General features: G+C 40.4%; 1 protein-coding gene across 1 annotated transcript in view; it reads left to right on the forward strand.

Moving 5' to 3' along the window:
* The window catches only part of KPNA3 (karyopherin subunit alpha 3), a 50,301-nt gene extending 40,893 nt beyond the window's left edge, over positions 1-9,408 (forward strand). The window contains exons 12-17 of the mRNA XM_054383651.1: positions 69-197; positions 1,864-1,968; positions 2,104-2,175; positions 2,287-2,449; positions 3,358-3,452; positions 6,647-9,408. Of these exons, the coding sequence (XP_054239626.1) occupies positions 69-197; positions 1,864-1,968; positions 2,104-2,175; positions 2,287-2,449; positions 3,358-3,452; positions 6,647-6,745 (663 nt within the window). The 3' untranslated portion in view covers positions 6,746-9,408. The remainder of the gene's footprint in view (positions 1-68; positions 198-1,863; positions 1,969-2,103; positions 2,176-2,286; positions 2,450-3,357; positions 3,453-6,646) is intronic.
* Positions 9,409-17,468: the final 8,060 nt, after the last annotated feature.

The raw sequence follows: 17,468 nt of genomic DNA on the forward strand, positions 1-17,468 counted from the left end.
GTTTTAGCACAAGTAACAGCAATGCCTTTAACATGCAATTTTTTTTCCTTCCCACTTTGGATATTCAGACAGCAGCACTGAGAGCAGTAGGCAACATAGTAACTGGTACTGATGAACAGACACAAGTTGTTCTCAATTGTGATGTTTTGTCTTATTTCCCAAATCTCCTGACGCATCCAAAAGAGAAGATAAACAAGGTATGATTTGTTTCTTCCTAACTTTTTTGTTTAAAAAATAAAACACTCTGTAGAATATTACAGAAGAATTTCTTGCAGCTGATACTTCCAAGCTGTGAGCAGTTTTGTATAAAGGTGCAGGCTCTGAGGCTGGTGCTTAGTTAAGGCTAAAGTCAAACACCCATAGTGAGGGTCCACACAGTGGTGTTGCTGCCTGTGCTTTCTGGGATTACTGCTGGTTTTCACTGTGGATTGTGGTACCTTATTTCATTTGCGAAGTGAGTAACTGGTTAACTTGCATTACAGCTTTTTTTATAACTGAGTGTTACTTTTGGTTGAGTTCAGGGAGTAAGACTGATCCAGTTTTTCCACTCCACATTTTTCATAGTGGAGTTTCTTCTCTTGTCCACTTTCAGGTTCATTGAGGTAGGGAGTACCACTGTCCTTTACTGAAAACTCACTGCATTTCCTCTCCTTGGTTTTGGCAGAAGTAACTTCACTGCTGCAAGGACTGGATGGAATAGAGGGAGTTTGATGAAAGTGATCAGTGCACTCTTTTCTAAGGCTGTATGTCACATTATTTCCATTTTTTTTAAATCATTGTGCCCTCTTCCACTGCAAAGATGGGGCTGGCTGAGTAGGAGGCTCTTTTGTTTAGATTGGGTGGTTCCCTCACTTAGAGTACCATTGAGGGGAAATCTGCTGGTGAGGGATCTCTGTTTCTTCAGGCCCTGTTAGCTGTCAAAAGCTTGAAGGAATTCAGCAGTTCAAACTGCTCTGATTTGTGTCTGTCTGCCTTTCTTGCTCTCACAAAAGAATGATGGAGAGCCCTTTCTTAATGTCAAGAAAGGAATTATTTTTATATAAGAGTAGTCTAGAAATGCTTTGAATTTTAAGTGTATGTTGTGAGGGGCAAATACAAACAAAAGCAAGGTACACATCCCTAAAAAATGGAATCCCTTATGTTTTTTCCTGGCAGAAATTCATAGCTGGCTACTTGCCGTGTGTTTGTCTTTTAGTTAAGGCTGAAGCCTTTTTTAAGATGTTCTGTATTGACTTGACAAGTATGCACCTTTGTAACAAGGAATTCGTAACTGCCTTTAAATATGTTAGCTGTGTCAATAAACCACCCAAAGGAGACAGCTGCTGAGTAATGTCTCAAGACTGAGTCCTGTCTGATACTTGCAGGAGCTTTGCAAGCTTCACTTCATGTTTCAGGAAGAAAATAGGAACTGGATTGGTTTTCCTTGAAACAGTGCAGAAAGCTGCTACTGAGCTGTCAGTAGGGTGTTAAGTCCTTGTTTCTATGAGGTTTTACCAATTTTCCTATTTTCTTTGTAAAACTCATTGAACATTTTAAAACATGGGTGTGACTCCATCCAAAGTGGATGTACGGTGCAAGCCAGTGTTGCTGACTCCATGTGTAAGTAATAATCTGGCCCTGTTAATTAATGGTATTGATTTTACCTTGATCTTCTGCATGTTTGCCTTTCACAGTGCGATAAAAGTTTGTGTGCTAGAATTGCCGTTGAGGAGGAAGCATGGAGGTTCTTTTAAGTGATTGGTCATGGTGCAATTTTAGGTTTTGAGATTGTTTTGTTTAGTTTGGATGGGTTTGGATTTTTTTTTTTTTATTTGTTCATTATTTTTTAAAAGTGCTGTGCTTTTTTGTTTTGTGCAATTGTAGGAGGCAGTTTGGTTCCTTTCCAACATCACAGCAGGAAACCAGCAACAAGTTCAGGCTGTAATAGATGCTGGGCTAATCCCTATGATCATACACCAGCTGGCTAAGGTCAGTCAAACTATCAGCTATGCAAGTTGTCATTCTCTTTTTATAAACCTGACATGAGAAGTCTGTGATTTTTAATAATAAGCTTGGCAGATGTTTCCATGCTTAATTAAATGAGATATTAATTTTATTTTTCAGGGAGACTTTGGAACACAAAAGGAAGCTGCTTGGGCAATTAGCAATTTGACAATAAGTGGGAGAAAAGATCAGGTATGTGTAGTGGGATTTCACATCTTTACTAAAACATTGCACATGCAGCAATTTGTAAGAAGCACAACATTGAAAGCACCTCTTCTATTTTTTTTTTTCTTCATTATGTAGGTCGAATACCTTGTACAGCAAAATGTAATCCCACCATTCTGCAATCTACTCTCAGTAAAGGATTCTCAAGTGGTACAGGTGGTCCTGGATGGCCTGAAAAACATCCTGATAATGGCTGGTGATGAGGCTAGCACAATAGCTGAAATTATAGAAGAGTGTGGAGGTAAGTACTTACCAGGCTTTCAAAAAAAAAATTGGTTTGCTGGATCTTACTCTGTCTTTCCCTTGCTGCTGTTGATATTTACTACAGCATTTTTTTTACAGTGGGTTCTTTGAATAAGCAAGTAAGACTTCTGTCATGAGAGAAGTGACACTTCTCTTTAGTTAGGTTTAGAGATGGTCACATTAGAGGCAATTATTGAAGGAGCTTTCTGTAGCTTAGGGTTTTTTTTCAGTTTAAGTGAGAATTGTGCTTCCTTTGATTATTGCATTTACTTTGTTCTGTGGTAAGACACACAATTCTTGCTTTAGTTCATTGCTTTGGAAGCAGTTATGACCCTAATTTCGTTACAGACCAAAGCAGGATGAGAAGTCTTTTAGATACTGCAATCCAAGTTTTTACACATGATAATTAGTGTATTAAATTAAGATAGCAGTAAAAGGGTGCTAAAGAACCTAATACACTCCAAGTTTTTCCCTTTAATTATTCTACATCCAGTTTTAAAATGGGACTAGTGTTTTAAGCTGCTCTTGATGTGAGACTTTATCGCCTTGTTGCTTTATTCTAGTATTCGATACACACATGTAGCCGCTGCCATTTGGGAGATACACGGAAAGAACAATGAAACAAAAGCTTTGTAGCAGAAGTCTTTACATAGAAATTAATCTAAAAAGAGAGAAGATTGTATTAAGCTTTGTTCCTCAAATGAGATATTTTTGCAGCATGCAAAAATTCACAAACTTCTTTTTCTTTCTTTCTAGAGAAAGATATCTAATGTAACTAATATGTGCAAACTGAGTTACACCTTTTCTAGTATGTTTCAGTAGTAATGTTTCATTATGTTTCTTATATTTAAGTAGTCAGTAACTCCATCTTAAATTTAGAAAGCTTCTCCATTTTTCTTTATTCAGGCTTAGAGAAAATTGAAGCCTTGCAACAGCATGAGAACGAAGACATTTATAAACTAGCATTCGAAATCATAGATCAGTATTTCTCTGGTGATGATGTAAGTATGCTAAAGATTGAACAGTATATGCACTGTGCTGTTGGCTTAGTATGTTGTCACTGTGCCTCAGTCCCACTTGTCATGAACATGCATTATCTGGAAAGTCAGTTTTCCTGCTCTTTTTTCAGTACAGCTTCCCATAATTGAAAGTCTTTGAAGAGTTTTTCAATAACAAGAATTTTCTTGAACAACATCAAGACTACTCCAGTTTTGTCTAATAAATTGATTGACACTGACCTAATTTTATCACACTGACATGTAAATTGACGTGTAATTGCTTGTGATTAGAATCTAAACAGTTTTCCAGCTCTCCTTTTGACTTTCTCATACATCAGTCTGTAGCGGGGGTGGTGGATCCTTACTTTCAGATAGGTTATTGCATTTCAGCCTTGTCACTACTCAGTCTGGAATCTGCACTGAAGAGCTTGTGCATCAAAACTGTTTAACACTTTATGCACCAGATTGATCTAGACCAATATTTTGTTGCACCCTGGTTAGGTATTTTGACCGTTTTGAGTTCTAGCTCTTTCTGCTACTGGCTGCTTGTGAGTGCCTCAGAAGCACTTCAACGAGCAATTTGAGGATAATTTTATTTCCTAGGCCATCCCAGGTGTTTGGAGTTCTGCATCCTAGCACGAATATGTTTCCAATTCTCTTCTTAAATTTAACTCTCCAGATACCAGCCCTAGCCTTAGGACTCATTAATTTTCAGTTTATGGGCCCATTATGTGGTTGAAAAGTTAGTCACCAGAAGTTAAGAAATGTGAAAAGTTCCCTATTCATGTAATGATTCTGTGATCAGTGTCTAATAGCCTACATAATGCCCCTGAGAATTCTGTAACTAACTGAAGAGCACAGTCTAGTGTGGGTGGAAAAATACCCTTTTTGAGGTTATTTCTCCCTTTTGTGCTTTTACTTTTTACATAAACTAATACAGACAACCTCATTTGCTGAATTCACCTCCTTTACTCAGGAGTCAGACTTTACTTCAGATTTTTGTTTATCCTGTTACCATGTTTTCTGGGGCTTTTGAAACACAAAATTGTAGAAAATCCATGATTGGGACATAGCAGTTAAAACATATAACCAGACAAATTTTCAGGCATTAACTGTAAGTAGGAAAATAACCTTTGTTCTTTGAGGACTGGTAAAAAAAGAAAAAAAACAGGATAAAAATAATAACCCAAATTGCCCTAGGGATGCAAGAGAGTGGTTATGTTAACCTGCTTGGCAGTGTTAAGATTGACTGACCAGGAGTATTCCTGCCTTCTGTCACTTCAGGATATTTTATATTCTCAAAAGATGTTGTGGCTGCTAGATAGTCCTTCTTTGTTAATCCCATCTGCTCCTTTGCTGAGCCCTGTAAAGTGCACGGCCATGTATTTGAGAGCTAGCACTAATGGCTTCCTGACTGTAGTCTGTGTTAAAGGCATGTGAACTCAGCATTATTTTTTAGTACCCCTGCAGAAGGCACAAGTGAGACTTTGTCAACTCACAAACATTTTGCAAAGCATTCTGAAACTAGATTCGATCTTCATTCGGGCATGACATACCCCACTCTTCCTCCTGTGGATTGTTACTGTCACCAAAGGCCTTAATCTCTCCCTGCAAGTTTAGGTATTATCACCTAAAATCAAATCTGCACTACTCCAAGGCCAGATCTCAGCTATTTAGACCCCCTCAAGAGGGGCTCATATCTACTTCAGAATGATAGATGGTTTGAAATGAGGCATGGTTCCTTGCAGCGTGCTTTGTGGAGGTGTCATGTTCAGAGAATAGGTGCAGTTAGTGGTGTGGAAGGTGAGCACGGTTTGAACCCCCCAGGGGGGTTGTGGAGTCTCCTTCTCTGGAGGCTTTCAAAACCCACCTGGATGCATTCCTGGGTGGACTACCCTAAGTGATCCTGCTTCGGCAGGGGCTTGGACCTGATGATCTCTTGAGGTCCTTTCCAGCTTCTGATACACTGTGATACTGTGAAGCTGTGCCACAGCCTGTGTCATTCGCTGTTCCTAGAGGCAGTAACTCCCTGAATTCTGAAGAACTTCTGGGGAAGTTGTGTGGGGTTGGATATGGGTGCTTTTCATTCTATATCCATAGAGTAATAAACTGCTTTTGGTTGTAAAAAAAATTCAGATTGTGCCTGTGAGAGCTATATAAATAATAATAATGTTCTGAAATTCTGAATCTTTCAGATTCTGATAGGAGATACTGACTACTCTTTTAAGTTTGCTATAAATATTTCTATCAGCTGCTGATAAAAATTATTTTCATGTTGAAAGAAAACAGGAGAGAGTACAAATCTAACTTTGGAATTCACAACTAGTGATTGGCCAACTCCAGAAGTCTTAAAAATTGGTATTGAAAACTAAATCACACAGCTAAAACAGGAATTACTTTGACCAAGCAACAACCTCATCTCAAACCATTACAGTTTTCTGTTTCCCTAGTGGTATAATAACAGGGTTGTGTGTTCTCTGTAAACATATTTGAGGAATTGAATTGGAAGAACTGATCCAGTTTTGTTGCAATATTATTTAAAGAAAATATGAACATCAGTGAATCTCTTCTATGTGTATGGAACTGTGTATGAAACTGGCCTCTTATTGTGGTTGAAATTACCCCCCCAACTAATTTGGAGAAACTACCCCCAAAATAAAATTGCCAGACCCGCTCAGTTTGGGATGAAAGCAAATGAAGTTATATTTACAATCAAACTACAATCTAGAAATATGAAATGCAATATAAAATATATGTTTTTGGGTTTTGTGGTTTGTTTTTTTGTGGGTTTTTTTTTTTTTTGTGTTTTTTTTTTTTTTACAATTTCTGAACAACACAAACTCCTCAGAACCCCCGGATAAATCCAGGGGACCCATTTATCTCCTCTCCCACTCCCTTCCTCCTTCCCATTACCTCACACAGTAGTCAAAACAGAGATACCCCTGGCAAGGCTATGGAAGAGAGGGAGAGTTACAGAGGAGAGGCAAGCAGAAGCAACAGGAGAAGAAAAGAAACAACTGTTTGTCTCTGCTCTATATTCTCATTAGCAGTCCAATGAGCTATGTAGACCTTATAATTATTTTTCCTTTTGCATCCAATGGAAATTTATTTTACTTTCAGTCTTTGCAGTCAGGATCTAGGCTGAAGTTCCCCCTTCAAACTGCAACACTCATGTATTTTCTCGTTGTGTTTTATAGATTGACGAAGATCCCAGTCTCATTCCTGAAGCCACTCAAGGAGGTACTTACAACTTTGACCCAACGGCCAACCTTCAAACAAAAGAATTCAATTTTTAATTTCAAAAAAGTGCAGCTTCTCTGTCCCACACCAGAATGAAGCACCACCAGATGGCTACCAAGTGAAGAAACAAAAGGCTCCAAGACACACAATGCCTCTTCGTTTTGATGCTTCTAAAGCAAGCCATGTATCGGTCACTTTGCAGTTGCCAAATGTCACTATCACATGGACTGTAAATGCATATGCATGATCTCTTAAACAACTGTTTCAGAATCCTTTTTAACAGTCCCAACTACCTTTTTTTTTGCCTTTTTCCTGGTGCCACGTGCTGACAACCGCAATCTGCAGTTTTGTTAAGAAATATTCCATAGTGGTGGCACATTGGCTTTCCATGGAAAAGTAGCTTCTTTGGAAAATGGTGCGCTGTGGATCAAGACACTTTGGTATGATGCATACATTTTGGAAGACTTTACAGGGGCCCAGTTTGGTCTGAGCCTTCATCATCGTCCTCCACAAACATATTTTCATAATACTTCATGTGGAAGAATAGATACAAAAATGCAAGCCAAATGCATTTCATTGGTGAAACTGAAATAAAAGTAACTTTAAAAAAAATGAGAACAACAACACTTGGCAATTGATTAAACACTTAAGTTTAAAACAAACAAAAAAAACCTACTTCAGCTGTCAGTAATTGATGTGTGTTCATTAACTGCCTCAGAAAGCAGGGTTGGAGAATGAACTGTAGATTTGGACTGGTAAAGCTTTTGCCATTATACCTAATTTTTGAGAACAGCGAGCCCTATTTGACCACTCACTTCAGCCTGTGTGTTCCTGCTGTTTTGAAGTAATCAAATGCTGTGCATGGTATTTTACCTGAGCTACAACCTGTTATGGACTTGAACTTCTGGTTAAGCTGAAAGCAAGAGTCCCAGACTGTAGAAAACAAACAAAAATTTCTGTCCAAAAAATTTATTAGTTAAAAAGAATCTTGCTTTCAACTTTCAGTAGTCAATATATTTTGTTTTAAATTGATAATTGGATATGGTTGATTTATATTGGGTTTAAACTGTGGAGCTTTCATGTTTACTGTAATTTAGTCTTAAACTATTTTTTACTTAGTAACCAGTGCTTATGATGTGGTTGGCAACAAACCAGCAACTACTTAGAAGCGTCGTAAAAGCTTCATTCTTGGAGTATCGGAAGAGTAATTCAGAAACTAGTCTCAAATCTTATTCAAGTGATTAAAAAAAAGAAAAAAAAGAAAAAAAAAAAGATGCAAACTGGTTGATGTGTGAGGCTGTATGGAAGCTGCCGTTACTCAGCATAAACCTGATGTGCAGCGCACATTAAGTAACTTTACACAAGGTGTGTGAGGTCATTGCTTTTGGAAAACTGCCTGACCCAGTCATTATCAAAGGGATTTTGGCATTGCTGGGGCAAAGATGGATAATTTTGAAGCTCTGTAAGCTGTCACACAAACTGGTTTTGTTGCTGTTGTTTACTGGGTGTAATTTCCCAATGCATTGATGTGAAGGGATAGAAAAATCTAAACTAATTTTAGTTATTGGATGTGGGTTGTATTTAATGTGATGAAGATAAGGACAGATGCCATCAGAGCTTTGTGGATCAGCTGTTTTTCCACTGATGAACAACGCATAGCAGGTGTGCATTCATTAAATATATATCTGCCAAGGTGGAGCCACTTTAAAGAGTGAGTTGTCTTGTATCACAGCTGGATACAAGCGTATGTTTAAACTGCAAGATTTTTACTTGCTAGATAATCTGTTTTAATATAGTGGTTTGGCCTCTGATTATTTATAGGTTTTATAAATTTTAGAATCAATTTCTCTTTAAGGTGGCTCAGATTTTTCAACTCTTGTGCACATAAAATTGAGTTGAAGTTCATTGTGCCTTTTTTCTTTTCCCAAAAGTTGAGTTGAAGCTTCATATGGTAACTGCATCCTATTCACACACTATAGTCTAAAAATCTTGAAACTGTGTGGTGTTCGCTAAAAAAAAAAAAAAAAAACTAAACAGTAAAAAGTCAAAGTTAGGTAAGGTCACAAAGCCTTTGTGAAATTAGAGTACCAGCAGATGTTACTGTGAACAAATATTGCCCCTCTTCTAATTCAGTCTCACTCTAGACCATATAGACTGATGGATACCCTGTTCAGCCTGCACTCACTATTACCCTAGAGACTACATACAAATTGATACTGAAACAACAGTTTTCCACTACTGTGAAGATTTGATCCTTTTCTTGCACTCAATGCATTAGATTAAAAGTGAACACAGAGAACTGGGTAAGGCAGGACAAAGCATTTGCTCAGTTCCTTCTGTTGTGACCTTATCAGCTTTTGATTGGGATTGCACCATTTCATAGTTAATAAAGGAAACAAAAGTATATTGCTGCACTTTTACGTTTTCAGAACAGTGTTTAAAATTGCATTGTTTTTATTATTTTTTTAAACTATCAGTTAAAATAGACTAAAACGTTCTTTCAAAGAGGCATCTAAATGTGTTCCTAATTTTGTATATGGGCTTAGGTTTTGTAACCAATAAAAAGCTGCTATCAAATACTATAAAAAAAAATTCAAGAACTTATTTTGAAGATTATGAAACTGCTTAGTCTTCATGGATGGACTTTTAGGGGGTTTTTGTCTTTGACTAGATATTAGCTGAACTCTGCATCAAAGTTTGAACTCTGTTACAAGAACGAATAAAGTAAGCTAATTCAGTCACCTCTGAAACTTTGGATGCTGTTCCAGTAGGGAGTACACTGTAAGGAGATGTTTCCCAAAAAGATACTGGGCTGGGAGGGGAAGGGCATGGTAAGTGAGCTGCAGCTGCTCTACCTATCTGTGTGGCTTCAGTTTAAAGGTTTGAAGGGATTGATTTAAGCCGTTGGAGACTTGTGTTGTCTGGCAGCCTCATAATTAGTACAGTCCTGCTTTAATTACGTGACAGCACCACTGGAGGGAAGCCTCTTTGACTGCTTGAAGGATGCCTGCAACTCTGCAGCTGTGGCTTTGCCATGCTTGCTCCTGTCAGTTGGGTGAGTGACAGGGAGGAGCCCCTTCCTCTCCATGTATAGGCTGATGATTGATAGGAGCTTCCAGTGCAATCTTGAAATCTTTGTAAATCCTTTCCATGGGGATATAAAGGATCAAGATTTCAAAAGAATCCAATCCCACTTCCAAAAATCTCTGGCTCCTTCAGCTTTCAGCTGACAAAATGAAACTCATGAATTGTGTTTGTGTTGGGTTGGGTTGTGTTGGGTTGGGTTTTTTTATTTTGGTTGGGTGGGTTGGGTGTTTTGTTTTGTTTTTTTTTTTTTGCAACCTATTAATCATCCACCAGGTCCTACCTAGATGACTTAAAAGACACTACATTGGAAGAAAGAATGCATTGTTTTAAGAGACACCTTATTTAGAACAAATGAAGCCTAGGGCATGGCTTAATGTTCCCCATACTTCTAAAACTGTGGACACTTCCATTTTGTTTGCTTGATCTGCTAAACAGAACTGAGTAAGAAGATACACTGACAGGCGTACCTTTTAAAATCTTTGTGGACTAAATGGTAGCCTAGGCCCATTTTGTTACTCTGATCTGATCTAAAATGTCCTGCGGATTCTGTGTCCTTTCTACCAAAGCAGCCTAGTTGTGTTGTGTTCCTTCTATTTTTTTGCATTAAGAAATAGTCCCTTGTGTGGTATAATTATGCCTCTATTCAAACATATGTAGGACAACAAATTATCCCAAGCCATCAGAAAGCACTTTTCAGAGAAAAATAAATAAAAGGAATAAAACAGGAGAAAACTATGGACTCCAACAGGCAAATCCTTGAGAGATTTTGTTACAGCTTTTGTCACAATTGCCACCACTGCAGGACAGGCCCGGTGAGCTGGAGCCACATGAGCTCCTCAGCTCTGCCTCAGGGTGGTGTGTTACTTCAGACTGCTCAGGAAAAAGATGTGGGCTTGTGAACTAGGGCAGCTTTAGACTTTCCTGATTCTGGTTTGAGTGAGTGTGTGTGATCCTGCTGTGGAAGAGGTAATGGGCAGGTCTGTTCTGTGCTGCTGGCTCAGAGTCAGAGATCTCCAGCTGCCACTGGAATGGCATGAGCAGCTTCCTTTTCAAATGTGTTCATGATACAGCTTTCTTGAGCAGCATACAAGTTCATAAATCTTTCCCAACCTTAGTTTTAGGACCTAAGGACACTAAAAAGGTGATTCTTGTGGTTTAAAATAAAGGCTACAGCCTTGACTATTGTCTTCTGCAGTAAAATAAGATGAATGTCACCATGCAATTCCAGAGGAAAAATTGCAGATTTTGAGAAGAATTTAGGTACCCTGTGGGAAGGCTCTGCTATGGACACAGTGAGAGACCTGCATTAAGGAGGTTAGTTTTCAGTTTGCTCAGTGTACATTAAGCAGAGCACAATGATGTGGAAAATGGGTTAGCCACCCCTACTAAATGGGGTCCTGCAGAGGATGGTGATGGCTGGATCTTTCTGATGTGCTACAAATAAAGTGTAAGGGAGCTTATGTCTGTGTTCTAAGTATTTGCAAGCTGATCATCTTTAGTGTGTGTGTTTGTTTCGTTCTGTGGCTTTTTTTTTCTTCTGATTTTCTTTTAACTCTATCTTGTGAAGCCAGGTGACCCACGATGCAAATTCTCTGTAAATGAAAAAGGAGGATGAAACTGAAATATTTTGCCAGTGGTTTCAGTGAGTTCAGTTCTAGGTTTGTACAGGGAGATGCTTAGGGAAGCTGCTTTTCCTGTCCTGGGATTAGACCCTCACTGTTCCTTTCTGTTGGATGCAGTTTACCACTGTTTTGCCCTGCCTTTCTTACTTCTTGGTAGGACTCCCTGAAATCTAGATACTGCCTACATTTTATAATATTGGAAATAAGGGATGAAGTTCTTCTGTTCTTGCTGTGGTGATCCTAGCTTATGGGAGAAATGACCACAGTGAGGTCTGGCCCTGTAATTGTGAGAGTGTTTGACATTAGTTCTCTGAGAATGGTTTGTGTAGTCTTGAGTTCTGTCATTTTCAGTATGATAGCATGTGGGAAATCTTGGGGGATGAAATGTGTGTAGGGGAAGTCTTTGGACTTGTCAAATTCTCATGTTTAGATCAAATGCAGCCAACATTTCCAAAAATGTGTCACTTCATCCAAAAAAGGTGGTCTTCCAGTTTTCACATCCTTTAGTCTTTCATGTTTCACATCTCTGAGCTGTTGCCTTTACTGGCTTAGAACAAATTGTAAAAATAAAAATTATTTTTAAAAAAGAGGTTAAAACCCCACCTTTTTTCCCTGCATGTTTGGAAATGAACAAAAATGGTTCGATTGCTGGTAAAACACCAGCCAGTGTCTGTCTCTCACATGGACAAATTTTCATCCAGAGGACTTATTTGTGATTGCTTACAAGGATCTAGATGTGCAGACACTGTGCTGGATGCTCAGCAATGACACTGTCTGGTCTGTCTGTAACCTCAGAATTTCAGAGCTCTGTGCTGAAATGCTTAACCCTTTGCTGAGAAAAGGATGCAGTCCAAAGGGAATGTTTAGCAAGGTGTCATCTTGCTACTGCAGTAGGAGCATGTTCCTACTCTCCCTGCTATCTAACCACTGGAGTTTTAAACTGGACCTTGTTGTCAGTAGCAGAGAGCCAAGTGTCCACCTTGAGCTTTGCAGGGCTATAGATATCCAGGGTGGTGTTTTAAGAGAGTTCAACCACAGGGTCTGTGTTTGAAATACTAAAAACTAATAGGGGAAAAAAATCACTACTTGTAGCAGTCACAGTTTTCTCTGTATTTGGTATTTTAATCACTTGAAATGCTCCAGGAGTTTTACTGACCTAAGCAGTTGCATAGTGGCCTAAATTTAATGGAATTAAGAATTGGCCCTTAAAGATGGTAAAGAAAATTTGAAAATGTGAGTTCTACAGGCTTAGAAATGGAATGTCATTAAACTCCATGACTATTTTTGATGTAACCTGATGTGACTGCTTCTCATGCTTCCAACTGCAGGAATACTGCTACAAGTACTCCTGAGAGCCCTTGAGGTGGTTCTTTTGCTCTTACCTCAACCCCAGTGACCTGCTCAAAGAGAAACACTGCAAGTGTTAACACTGAGAACTTGGTGGCTCTTTTCATTTCCCCTCTCATCGTCATCATCATCATCATGCTAAACTGCATCAATATTGTTTCCAAACTAAGTTTGTGGGGGAGCTAATATAGGTAGCAGGGAGGCAAAGGTCTTCACTGGGCAGGTTTCACTCCTGGCTGCAGGTTCCATGGCCAGGGACTGACCTCCCAAATCAGGCTATGCCCTTTCATTACACCTGAGAAATTTGGTGTGTCCGTGACTTGCTTCTGACCATACGTAGTTGCTCAGGGTTGCTACATGGAGGCCAGCTTGTTGCTTGTCCCTGGAAAATTAGGTGGTTTACTACTTTAAGAGGCTTTTGGTGGACATTGCACCTTGCAGAAGGTGACTACTAACTTAGAAGAGGTTAAAAACTTCCCTTTTGCAATATTTTATGTGTTTCACTGCATCAGGAGCTTAAGGGTACTGTCATCAGATTTAGTCCAGTGAGAAAAGCCAAATTTAGCCAGTCTCAGCTCATGCAGGGTTGCTACAGTCAGAACTCCCATGTGCACTTCTGCTGCATTTCACAGATGAAAAGCTGCCTGAGAGAAGTAGCTCAGTGACCAGCTGTGCGCTGCTGGGAAAGTTGCTCTGAGTAGAAGCTGCCTTCCTTCTCTTCATGACCCAGCTCATTGGTTTCTGCTAAAATCCAAGGAATGGACTGTCACCTTTGCCAGAGGTAAATGTGGCCATTTGGCAGCAATGGACTGTAAACAGAAATCTAACTTCCCCTTTTGTGACTTGCTACCTGGTCATCATCAGGTCATGGGGCAGGACACTTTGCCCCCAGGGTGTCTAGGAAATCATGGTCTCAGTGCAGCAGCCTGAGCAGATCAAGGGAAACCTCTCTTTATTTGAGTACATTTGGAGTTGTTTCTCATGCTCCCAGCAAAAGGGAGGTGAAGAAAGCATTTTGGGAAGCTCTGTACAGTCAGGCTTTGAAGGTCACAGGAGAGGTTTGGAGTTTTCCTTAGGACTTCTCACCAAAAAAGACTCTTAGTGGCATCTCCATACATGTTTGAGAGACCATCTGCCCTGTCAGCTTGCAGCTCTGTGACACGTGCTGCCCTGCAGGACCCCAGCAGCTTGGGACGCTTGCCAATGAAGTTCTTGGCCTCAAACACCAAGTGCTTCACTTGAAGCTACAGCGTGGACCAAATACTGCAGTTTCAACTGTGCCTTATTCCCTTGGACTGAATGTGCTTGGTTTGGTTGCTCAACAGAGAGATGCTCAGTGCTGTGACCCAAACTACGTAGAAATAAACTCAAATCCAGGCAGGACATGACAGAAACAGTCTGACCCTGACTTCTTAATTTTCTGGAGTCCATAGTTGATGACTTTAATGCAGCAGCTTAGGTTAGGTGTAGCTTTTGTTTTGTAGTTGAAACATGCTGCACTGTCCATGGTTTTTAGGGTTTAAGGGTTTATTTTGCCTTTTTAAAACAGATGTATTATTTACATTGTTAATTTTTTTTTTCTTTTAAAAAGGTTGTCATGACTTTTAGTGCAGCCATTGTACTAGCACCATGGGTACAACATGCAGTCCTGACATTTACAGCAAGCGTCCTCTCAAAAGCTCTTTTCTCACACCTATTTTCTTTCCTGGGGCACATCACCATCAAGAAAGTGGCATGAAGCTCCATTAAGTTCCAGCACCAAACTGAGACTGAAATAATTTAATTAGGATATGTCTCTCATGAGGAAGATGGCAGAGCCCAAGCAACACTTCTGCATGGCTGGAGTGCTAGTACTAATGGCCATGAGCTGGGCAGTCAGGGCACTGCATCTCAGCAGGCTGCTGGTGATGAGATGGAAGTGACAGGTAAAAGCAGGGCAAGCCACAGCCAGCCCCGAGGATGCAGTAAGGCACAGCCTGCCACTCTGTGGCATTTTTGGCTTCTCCCTCTGGCTGAGGCCCTGATCTTTCACAGAGAGTTAATGCACCAAGGACCTGTTCTCCTGCAATTTTCCTGCATTAGTGCTTTCCTGTCAGCAGTGGCCCATGAGCTACCATGCAGTGGTGGAGGCAGCTAATGGGGTCTTTATCTCTTGCAAGGAGAGGGAACAACAAAGCCATTTGTTGCCTCCACTGATGGTGCTGGGGGGATAGATGGCAACATGAGCAAGTTTTTTGTATGGGATGAAGAGAGGATGGAAAAAAGAACAAAAATACTGAGGCAATTCTGTTTATCAAAGACAGACCTGAGTGACGTCAGTCACAAATGCTGCTTCTGAGGTAGAAAATATGTGAGGATAAAGCTCCCTCTAAGGGAGAAAGCCCAAGGGGAACCAAGGGGCCAAAGCAGTGCCTTCCTGCTGGGTCATGGTGCATTTATATTGCCCAAAGCCCTGTGGCTACCTGCAGCCACCTCCAGCAGGACATCCCCTTCCCTCCTGGTCACTCCCATATGCTACCTATGAAGAGCTGCTTTGTTCTTGGGGTTCTGGTGAACATTGTCCCTATCCCTACTGGGTCAGCTCTGGAGAGCACTTTCCCATGATTTCAGCCCAAAACCTGCTCTTTTTTGATGAGCTTCCCTTGCTTTGCTGGTGAGGTGTCCATCCCAACTTGCAGAAATGGGGCATCCTGAGGAAAGGTCTGACATTTTGCCTCCGTATTGACCTTTCTCCAGGAACAGGGGGAAGCTGCTTCTCTGTCCTTGTCTGCGGCTTTTGCTTCACCCTGAGGCATGCTGCACATGCACCTTACAACTGTGTGGTGCTGTGTGGCTCCAGCCCTGGACTGACCCAAATATGTTGTCTCTAGAAATACTGTGTGGGGGATGGATCTGTACCACTGATCTTCATTTATTATCAAAGAAAAGGACTACTGTTCAGTGCTGTCAAAAGCCAGGAAATAATGAGGTGTAAACTGCATTTATGAGCAGAACCAGACCCTCCTCTGATCATCTGCCCCTAGGAAATGAGCACCCCAGGCCTGCTCTCAGCTTATATTTTAATTCCCAAGGAAACCTCCAGTTTCATCTTTCCAAAGTCCTTTCCCTCCATTATCAAATCTCATGTGGCCCACGTGAGTTTGTTCTCTCACCATAGAAACCAGTGGCTGCCACATTTCAGTTAAAAAGCAAATATTGCTTCTATGTCCAAGGCAAAGCAGAGCACTGCTGCCACATGCCAGGCAGGTTTTCTTTGTGCCTATTGGAAAAAAAAAAAAACCAAACCAAAACACAACCTCTTTGCCACATCCAGATGTGCTTAGTCAGCACAGGTTAAAAGAAACATAATTAATTAATAAAAATCTGAGGCCTGAGGGAGACTTTAAAAACAGTTCATGAGCTCTGGGAGTTCCAGCAGGATTGTTTCTCACAGCAATTGGCAGACAAGACCATGATGGTACCAGCATGACTTAAAGCATTAGAACTTTGGAGGTGACAGATGTTGGACTGGAGCAGAGGTTTATGCTTCTGGTCTAACTACAGAGAGGCAAGCAGGAATGTGAGCAGAGGGGAACACACTTGCTGGGGTCTGAGCTGGCATTACCTTTCACAACAGCTGGCCAATTATTTTTTATTTTTATTTTTTTTCATTTTGCAAGAATTTTATACAAATCACACTGTGTGAAGTACAAGGTGAGGGGCTGATGCAGTCAAGCCATGGATGCATCACTGAGGTCCTAACCCAAATGCCAGCCTTCACCGGGTGCTTTTAACAATAGATGGATGGCAAGCTCAGGGCTGTGACTCAAGTAAATGCATCACAGAAAAACCAAGCATCAGAAAGTTTAAATGCCAGTTAATTAACCCCTTGAGGGCTGTAATGTCTCCAACTGTACTTTGTCATTTGTCTTAGTCATAATTGCATGACTGGTTTTTAATTCCATTTGGCAAGGGTATTAATTTTTTTTTTTAAAGAAGCGGTGTCACATGTGGTTTTGCTGCTTGTTTTTTTCTTGGTGAGTTACGTGGTGAATATTTATAACTGCTGTTTCAGGGTTGCTTTAAGACGAAGAAATTGTTTTAAAGCCATTAAGTGTATTAAAGCAAGAATTCAGACATTCCCCTGCCTTATAGAGCCTGTCTCCTAAAAAAGGGTCCCCCTCCTTTTGAAAAGCCCCCTTATTTTTTCCATGCAAAAGAAAGCTCTTCTTGGCTTTTAAAAATATTCTTCTTGACCTTTCTTCCTTCAGACATTTCCCAGGTCCCTGGCTGCTGCTCTAACACTCTTCTCCCAGCATTACAGCTGGTCACAACTCCCTCTCACGTGCCCTGTGGCTGCCTGTTCCCTCTTTAAATAGTTCCCTGGCAATCATTCACGCAGTCACCCTGCAGCCCTGGAATTGCGTGGTTTCCCTCTGATCTCAGGCCCTTCAGCAAGACTGTGGTGAAACCCATCAGAGAAGCCACATCAGTAACTGTAAGGCTGGTGGCACATAGGTCCATTTGAAAACAAAGTTAACAATGCCAAGAGCAGAAAACAGCTAATGCACAAGTAGAAACCTTTTTGTGTCATGGGCTGGCTGAAATACGGAAGCTATGATGAGACCAGGGAAAAGGTGATTCCTCTTTCCTATACTGTTGAAGAGAAGGGAAAAGAGTGAATAGTCCTTCCTGCAATGGTTTTAATGTTGGTTGGTCAATTGGTCCTTTTTTTCCCCAGCTT

The sequence above is a fragment of the Indicator indicator genome, chromosome 1, assembly GCF_027791375.1.
Source record: "Indicator indicator isolate 239-I01 chromosome 1, UM_Iind_1.1, whole genome shotgun sequence".
NCBI lineage: Eukaryota > Metazoa > Chordata > Aves > Piciformes > Indicatoridae > Indicator > Indicator indicator.